The sequence below is a fragment of the Benincasa hispida genome, chromosome 3 (assembly GCF_009727055.1).
Source record: "Benincasa hispida cultivar B227 chromosome 3, ASM972705v1, whole genome shotgun sequence".
Lineage (NCBI taxonomy): Eukaryota > Viridiplantae > Streptophyta > Magnoliopsida > Cucurbitales > Cucurbitaceae > Benincasa > Benincasa hispida.
In genome coordinates this window covers 36,017,061-36,026,153 of record NC_052351.1, presented here as the reverse complement: position 1 = coordinate 36,026,153, position 9,093 = coordinate 36,017,061, and the positions used below count along the sequence as shown (strand labels likewise).

At 31.6% G+C, this 9,093-nt stretch overlaps 1 protein-coding gene across 1 annotated transcript; it reads right to left on the bottom strand.

Moving 5' to 3' along the window:
* Nucleotides 1-4,447: 4,447 nt before the first annotated feature.
* LOC120072729 (elongator complex protein 4) lies at nucleotides 4,448-8,890 on the bottom strand. Its single transcript, XM_039025199.1, has 9 exons — nucleotides 8,676-8,890; nucleotides 8,125-8,344; nucleotides 7,775-8,001; nucleotides 7,617-7,689; nucleotides 7,089-7,245; nucleotides 5,918-5,996; nucleotides 5,597-5,756; nucleotides 5,434-5,525; nucleotides 4,448-4,961 (listed from the first exon to the last, which is right to left on the bottom strand). The coding sequence occupies exons 2-9, from the start codon at nucleotides 8,255-8,257 to the stop codon at nucleotides 4,794-4,796; spliced, it is 1,089 nt and encodes a 362-aa protein (XP_038881127.1). The 5' UTR covers nucleotides 8,258-8,344; nucleotides 8,676-8,890; the 3' UTR covers nucleotides 4,448-4,793.
* Nucleotides 8,891-9,093: the final 203 nt, after the last annotated feature.

Sequence of the window (9,093 nt, the reverse complement as noted above, 5' to 3'; positions counted from 1 at the left end):
AACTGTATATGTTGATGACTTAAATATAATTGCGACTCCTGAAGAGCTTTCAAAGGCACAGAATATCTTAAGAAAGAATTTGAGATGAAAGATGTCAGAAAAACAAAATTTTACCTTGGCCTGCAAATTGAGCATTTAGCAGACGGAATATTTGTTCGTCAATCCACTTATACAGGAAAGGTTTTGAAAAGTTTTTATATGGACAAAGCACATCTATTGAACATTCCAATGGAAGTTCATACACTAGATCTAAAGAAAGATATATTTCAACCTCGAGATGATAATGAAGAACTTCTTAGTCCTAAAGTACCATATCTTAGTGCAATTGGTACACTTATGTATCTTACAAATAATACAAAACCAGATGTTGCATTTTTAGTAAATTTATTAGCAAGATATAGTTCTCTAACAAAAAGACATTGGAACGAAATTAAACATATACCCCGTTATCTTCGAGGAACGATCGACATGGGTTTGTTTTATTCAAATAAATCAAATTTTGATCTAGTTGGTTATGCAAATTCTAGATATTTATTTGATCCACACAAGGCTAGATCTCAAACAGGTTATCTATTCACATGTGGAGGAACTGCTGTATCATGGCAATCAGTGAAACAGACCACAACAATCACTTTCTCAAATCATGTTGAAATTCTTGCAATTAATGAGGCTAGTCGAGAATATGTATGACTAAGATCAATGACTCAGCATTAGTAGAATATGTGGTTTGTCTTCTAGTAAAAATCTTTCAATGATATTTTACGAAGACAACACAACATGCATATCCCAAATCAAATGAGGATATATTAAAGGAGATAGAATAAAACATATTTCACTGAAGTTTTTCTACACTCATGATCTTGAAGAAAATGGCGACATCACTATACAACAAATTTGTTCGAAAGATAACCTGGCATACTTGTTTACAAAGGTATTACCTACCACAATCTTTGAAAAATTGGTGCACAACATTGGAATGCGGCGACTCAGAGATCTCAAGTGATGATTCCATAAGAGGGAGTAAATATACTTTTTAAAAGTATCAAATTACACATTATTAGTGTCCATGTAATCCACCTCTTACTTTCCAAATTGCTTATAAATAGTGGCATTTTATGGGTTTTGAAAAACACATACATATTGGTGATCAATCCAAAAAGATTGGAGAAAGTGGAGAAATTCATTTTTTTTTAATTTTATTTACTTTTGTTATTTATTTATTTTATTATATATTATTATTATATTATATTTCTCTATATCTGTATTCTCGATGTGTGTAGCTCCTCGAATTCACAACAAGAGATATTGTCGTGCTATAAAATATAGAGGTTGTCCTTTTACTTCTCCTTGAAATTCTGAATTTCTAACATGAATTACAATCATTAAAAAGATTTAAAGTTAAAGAAGTTAAAATTAGAAAATTCCGTTTTTCTCTTCGTATTATGTTTTCAAATTTTCACACCCTTAAAATCGAATATGATAAGAACCCAACCAATTAGGTAATTGTCACATCTTTTCTTACTAATCTAGGTTTTATTTCATACTAATTAAGAATCAGTTTAGGAATTATTTTGGAGCGTTTGGGGCAAGAACTATCCTAAGACTATAATAACCACCTCTTGCTATAGTAAATACTATTTCAAAATCTCTAATTAGTTACAGTTAACACAATTTCAAAACTCTTATTTGCTATAGTTTTTAATATTTTACATTCATCATTTTTTATTCTTTGCTACAATGTTTACTATTTCCTTCTCAAACTAAAATAGTTTACACCTCAAATATATACTATTATAACCCAAACTAAAATGATCTACATTCCAAACACAAACTATTATAACCCAACTATAATTATCTAAGAATATACTAACAAACTCCTTGACCCAAATGCCCCTTTTATTTTTAAAAATAAAACTGAAAAGTGCTACTTCCACCTATAACTATAACTTTCTAGTTCTCTATATCTATGTTTTTATTTTTTTTTAAAAAAAACCAAGCCAAATTTTAAAAACTAAAAGGATATATTTCTTTAGACCCCGTTTGATAACCATTTGGATATTTGTTTTTATTTTTGAAAAATTAAGCCTATATCATCCACATTTCTTACCATGATTTGCATCTTTCTTAATTACAATGATTAAATTCTTAGCCAAATTCCAAAAACAAAAACAATTTCCTGAAAGTTACTTTTTCTAGTTCTCAAAATTTTGCTTGGTTTCTTAAACGATTGGTGAAAAGTGGATAACAAAAAAAGAAATTTAGAGGTGAAAGTAGTGTTTGTAGGTTTATTTTTTTAAAAAAAAAATAAATAAATAAAAGGGTTACCAAATGAGGCCTTAGAAACTTATTTATGTTTTTAGAATTTGACTAGGAACTCAAGTGTCTCTTTAACAAATGGGAAAACCATGATTGAAATATTGAGAGAAAACAAGCATAAATTTCAAATACATAAAATTAAAAATAAAATTGATATAAATAGTGCTTTAGATTTTGTTTTTCATTTCTTGAAATTGTGTTTGTTTTCTTACCACTTGTTTAATATGGTTTTCTTTTTTCTTTGCTAAATATTTGATTTTTGAGTCAAATTCTAAAAAATATATATATATATTAAAAAGAATGATTTTTTTAATTTCTAAATTTTGATTTGACTTTTTAAAACACTCCTAATAAGGAGATAACGAAACAAAGAAGTTATTAGAAAAAAAGAGCAATATTTTTAAGTTTAATTTTTAATAATTCAAAAACAAAGGTCGAATAAATGTCAAATTTATCTAACGAAAAGATGAAAATGCAGTTTTTCTCATTTTTTTCATTAAATTGTATTTTCAAATTTCGTACCCTTAATAGTCGTAATATAATATAATAAATTCATGGAAGTGATTTAAAAATGTTTAATTTTAAAGTTTAAAATCACTCTGAACTAAACCTTCAAATGTTCCAAATCAATTAAATATTTAATTTTATATTTTTAGTCACAATTTTCCGTCTTATTAGAATGAAAATTAATTTTGAATAATTAAAATGATATTTTTTAAGCAATTGTACCATTTTTTCTTCATAGTTATTACTTGAAAAGGTTGAAAAACAGCGCGTACGAGTACAAGGGACCAACTTTGGTCTCCATCATTACCCAACACGTGATAATGCCATAATGGTCGTGTCCGAATCCGACAAAGAAGAACCCAATCGCCATTTCAAATTTTCGCATGTTAAAGTCTCCGAAACCTCACCTTTTTTTTCCCCTTTTTTTCTTTTTAAACACGTTGTGTTTTCTTTCTTCCAAAAAGAAGATGCTGAAGTTGATTTCTTTTTTTAAAGAAGAAAACTTAAAAAAAAAAATAAAAAAAAAAGCCTAAAATCAAGAGGGCAACAAACCCAAAGAGTCACCGACAATAATATTGCATACCTAGCTATTTTTACAATCTTCCGGAAGAAACAAAAGTATCAAACAAATTAGACAAACCAGCAGCATGACGAGCTACCATATGAACAGTTTGATTCTTATCACGAAGATAAAAAGAGAAAGAGAAACCAACAACATGCTGAAGTTGATTTTAAAAAATGGAATTTGTCAGCCTCTGACTCATTGAACTCAAAAAAGATGTAGGCTTGCAATTTAACTAAAAATGAAAAACACATTTTATTGCCAGCCAACTTCAGTATAGAAACAGTAAAAGTAGTTCCGTAGGCTTCTTTGCTTTTTCTTTTTTCTAAAGAATGCAAGGTTAGTGTGATGAATCTTTGAGTTTTTGTCCATAAAGATTTTTGTTTGATTTTTTGTTCTTTGCGGCGTCGTCTATTACAATACAACTATTCATTTGTTTCTTCTCTTTTTTACTTTGCATTTGTGCTTTAAGCTTGCGTGGCAGGGTTTTTTTTTCTTCATATACTACCTTTGCAAAATGAACATGTATAATTTTGTTCAGCGTGTGAAAATATCAAATTACAAGTTTTTTTCTCAAACTTTTGAATTTGTAATTATTTACTCCATAAAATTTAAAAAGTATTTAATAATTGATTGAATTTATAATATTATGTTTGATAGGTTAGTAAACTTTAAAATGTTATAAATCCTTAAACCTTTAATTTGATGCTTAATAAAGCCATGAAATTTCAGTTAATGTCTAACGAATGTTTGAATTATTCTATACTTTTTAAACTTAACAAATCTACTTGACACAAAATTAAAAATTCAAGTCAGTTGATTTTTTTTATAATTATTTAGATACCTTTTTTTTAAAAAAAAAAATTAATACATGGAGTGTACGAAACACGAAACAAAAAAATCCAATAGACACGGACGAATTTAGATAGACTAAAACTTGTAATTGAACGTTTATATATATAAAACAAGCGAATTTAGAACTTTAAACCTCCATCCTCGAGAGATGAAGTATGTGTCCACTATTGTTAAACTATTCTCACTTTTGCATCGACAACACTAATATCCATTAATATATATATATATATATATTCTTTAAAGTATTACAATTTTTTCTAATAGCTCAATGAACAAGGAAATAACATACTTTTCTTTAGATAACCACCATCGTCCTATGACGATAATGATGTTCAAGCAATCGTCCATTTCTTTCTCTTAAATTGTAGAAAGACTAATTAAACAAAAAGGTTTTTCCTAGTTCTAGGTATTTGAAAGGAATATTTATACAATAATCGAGCCAACAGAGAGAGAAAATATAAATAATCAACAATCAATAAACATCATATTAAACTTAACATTTTAACTTCGAACATTCAACTCTTGAACTCTTTATGCTGATGTCACTAGCAAACTAAAACTCGAGAGAACCTGTCTTAGAGGACCCAGAACAACTCCCAGTTGAGCCATATGAGCTGCCGCTTGAACCATCAATAGGCGCTTGGTTAAGGCATTCTAAAACTAAATACCTTCTCTTTTGTAACTTTATAGAGAACGTAGTGGCTTCAAGAATCTTTGGAACCTGCCGTCGGATTTTGAAATCAACAAACATGATAACAAAGCAGCTAAAAAGAAGATATCATCCATAAAGGAAAATGATATTTCAATTTAGAAAGTTCAGGAAATAGATTAACAAGTGAAATTTTTAAGATTAAGTGATAAACTTTTTTTTTTAGTTCAACAACCTTTAGAAATGAAAATTCTAACATTTGACCTTTTGATCAAAGTTATAATGTTTTAACCAACTGAGTTATGCTCCAGATTAAATCACTTGACATTAAATCAACCCAAATAATGATGGATATCAAATCCAGTAAGAAATAAATAGATTAGAATGGTATCTACGATGATCATTGAGAGCCTGCCTTGTGGCTCATGTATGAACCAAAACCAATAGAAATATACAGAACTGTGAAGACGCTAGCATTGGAAGAAAAATTTGCACAAACAGCATTTGACCATTCAGTCCATTCCTAAGTTACAGGTATGTATACCTGTGTATTGATCTGAGCTACTTTATGCACATTGAGAAGACCAACCATGTCTTGGTAACCAGTGAGGAGCTTCGCTAATTCCTTATCCTCATCTGTAATAATTTCTAGTCAATATCTCATTGATGCTAGAACAATAAGGCAAATTGAGTTTCTAAATCTAAACCTGGGATTGCTCTGACAGAAAGCAAGGTATCTGCCATGTGCTGCCATCTTTTAGAGAAGGATGGCGAAAGAAGAGAAGGTGGAAACGTCACTACAGCTACTGCATTTGAGGACCTTAGCATGCTTTTCAGAGACCTTAAAAAGGAAAGCATTTTCCATTCCTGCAGCTCGAGTTTACAATGAGGATTTTTAACACGGTAAAGTGTTTCAAATCTTCCATAGAGGAAAATGTCACGGAGCTTTATCAATTAAATGGAACTTAGCAAACAATGATTATAACGGTTGTCATTGCCTATGAACATAAATTTAATCTGTCACTAACCATGTTGGAGTGATCACATTGTGGAGCACATAATGATTGAATAGCAATACGGCCAGCAGAGGATATATTACCATCATTTCTGGAATTGTCACGTGACGTCAAAGTAAGTACTATATACAACAATGGATGATGATCATTCAGATAAAGGAATGCGTATGCACACATTAAAATATGTCGCAAACATAAATTAAAATGAACTTCAGACTACCCCAATTGATAGATTCACTTTTTCCTTTCCCCGTTTGTCTTTTTGAAAACAAAACTTTCATATGCAAAGATAAGAGAGTGCACAAGGTTGCAGAGCAGTATAGATGAAAGAAGGGCCTCAACATATATCCGAGACACTTTACAACAATGAAGAAGGGACAAAGTCCTCCACTCACATTAAGAATAATAGAATATCCTCCAATTATGCACATTCAATAAATACATAAATAAAATAATCAATTCAGTCCACAATTCAGGCTTTCTACCAAATAGATTCCACACCCCTCACACCCTAGCAAAAGGTTTTCTTGAATGCCAAATCTGAAAATGGGATAAACTACAGATGAAATCCAGAATAGTTCATTTCATATTGGCCTAAGTTCTTGCTCTTTATTATGACATCAAGTGGACAAGCTGACATTGATTAGTTAGTTAAATTTTCTTGTATTTGTTAAGTGAACTAATTGTTGTTAATTTAGTTGTATTCATCTCCTATTTATTGAGAGGAGCTTCTTGTATCATTCATTGATTGAGTTTAATAAATCAGTATATTGAACTCTTCTCCTCATTAAGCCTGTGTGTTTTATCATACTCATGTATTTGGAGTTAGAAAATGAGCTCTGGCACTTGCGTTTGGCAAACAACTACATTTCATGGAAACACTACGTAATGTACAATTATATTCCCAAATCCCAATCACGTCTCATTAGATATGAAGACCCTATTTATCTTTATCAAATTTTCTCCAAATGCCAATGAGGAGATACAGAATCTGACCCAAGATCCTAATCCAACTATATTCATCTCCACCCACCTCAAAAACAGGTTAGCACTTTTCTGTTACATCAAAGAAGAATGGCTGTTCACATATTTTACAATGATTTCCAATTGAGTCTAATTTACTAAACCAATGCAACGACTTTAATAGATGTGTTTTAGGAGGGAAAATAGAGGCCAACAGTACCTTGGAACTTGTGATAGGAATGTGGCACAACATTCAGGAAATGTAGAAAGACTAGAAGAGTCTAGAATACTGACACATTCCACATGCTTTCCGCAGAAAAAATGTCTGTCAAATGGCCTTCGCAAATCAAAGTCATTGCAAAACTCGTATTTACTATCTGTACAAGAATTACATAATTATCCCCAATAAGAACAGTATTGCACTATATTAAAACTTGTGGCAGGGAGAGTGAGTCATTATTTAAGGTGTTGGGGAAAATGAATAGATTTCAAGATGCATTTTGTAACACAAGAAATGGGTTGGGCTGAAAGTTGTACTGCAATTCTCAAGTAGAAGGAACACGAGAAACATGAACTAAGTATATAGCTTGCAAGAAAGTTAGACAAAAAATTGTATTTTTTTCCCAGAAAATTTCATCATAATATGCACAAGCGGTTTCACCACAAAATTAAAACAATTCATAGGTTGCTGTACATTGAGACCAAACACCAGGCAAAAACTATTAGGTTGAGGTCTCAGTAAGGTTACCAATGGCATTGGCGCTCTCTTGATCATCTCCAAAATACTTCTTATATTGCCAAGCAATCCTCAAGCCCTTCTCCTGAAATAAATCCAATCAGATCTTACATCTTTGCATCCAAATCCGAAATCAAAATAGTTGCATAAGTTGATGAAAAGTGTAACACCTGTTCAGTAGAATTATCACGAGATTTGTCATCTTTTGATGTCCCTGGGCTGGGCAAAGTACCCAAGAATCCTCTTGGGTCTCTGGATGGACTAGCATAAAGAAGAGGTTGGTTGTGAACAAGTCCCTGAGACATGAAATTCCGCAATAAAAGCATGTGATGAGGAGCTTCTGCATCTTCCATCACCAAGACCAAGCTTCCCAAAGGAAACCCACCACAAAGAATCTCTGCAACCAAAAAAAATGAAGAAAGTGAGGCTAGCCCCAATGTAGAATATGGGTATAGATTAAAACTCATCAACATTTCAATTTCCAACAATTTTGAACTGATGAATATGGTGCTGAAAGTACTGTCAAGGTCTGGTATTCCGGATGATATGAATGTGGTGCCATTGGGACCATGTTTAAGTCCTGGAGTCTTAGATGAATGAGCAGAAGAAAAGTTGCGTGAGAAGCTGCTTGTCCTGGGCTTTGTCGTTGCCATAGTTGGGCTAGTGCTTTAAAGCGTTGAGGAAATCATCCCAGAAAAGGTGGTTCTATGGTCTATTCTAGTCAATGAAGACCCTGAAAGCTGCAATTAACTGTCTTAGATCAAACGAATAAGATAGTACTAAACTAATTAGGAAAAGAAGAAGACAGCGACAAAGTAAGAGCAAAAATGAGGGAGAGATGTTATGAATCTTAAAAATTAACAGTTGAACAGAAATTATGCATACATACAAACAGACTAAAGTAAGAAACTAAATTAGTCCCAACAACTAGGGCAACTGTATTAGAATAAATTCATATCGGCTTTTCATCAAACAGTTGGTGGGCAATATGAAAGGAGATTCATTTACCAAGTCACCACCAGAAAGCTAGAAAATTTAGAGAATAAATACAAAGATTCATGAAGCACGTACCTAAAAAACAATGGTCAGGGTTGTGTTTCTGTCAAAGCAGAAGAAGTTTAGTTGATGAAATTGGCGGGAGAAGAACTCGGTTCTTAGTTTCGACAGTGGGCTTTTGCATCCAGCCACAGAAAGGCAGAAACCACTTCGTATTTTCAGCAATAAGCGGCCTTATACCGCGCTACTTCAAAAGAGATGGGAAGTGGTAACAAGACAACTGCAAAAATAGCCTAGGTTAACATTTAATTAAACACCGGCAACCTCATAATTATCTAAGAGAATCTTGGAGTTCATAATTAACTATTTACTATTTGTTACCATTTTTACTATTTTACATTTATAATTCTTTTTATTTTTTTCTATCGTGTTTACTATTTCATTTTCAAAATAAAATAGTATTACATCTCAAACATATTCTATTATAACCTAA

What these genes read in the sequence shown, in the direction of transcription:
- LOC120072729 (XM_039025199.1), bottom strand. Translation starts at nt 8,257, where the DNA reads ATGGCAACGACAAAGCCCAGGACAAGCAGCTTCTCACGCAACTTTTCT. An exon ending in GTGATAATTCTACTGAACAG is followed by an intron (nt 7,690 to 7,774) that starts GTGTTACACTTT and finishes GATTTATTTCAG; the next exon opens with GAGAAGGGCTTGAGGATTGC. An exon ending in AGAGAGCGCCAATGCCATTG is followed by an intron (nt 7,246 to 7,616) that starts GTAACCTTACTG and finishes ATTCTTGTACAG; the next exon opens with ATAGTAAATACGAGTTTTGC.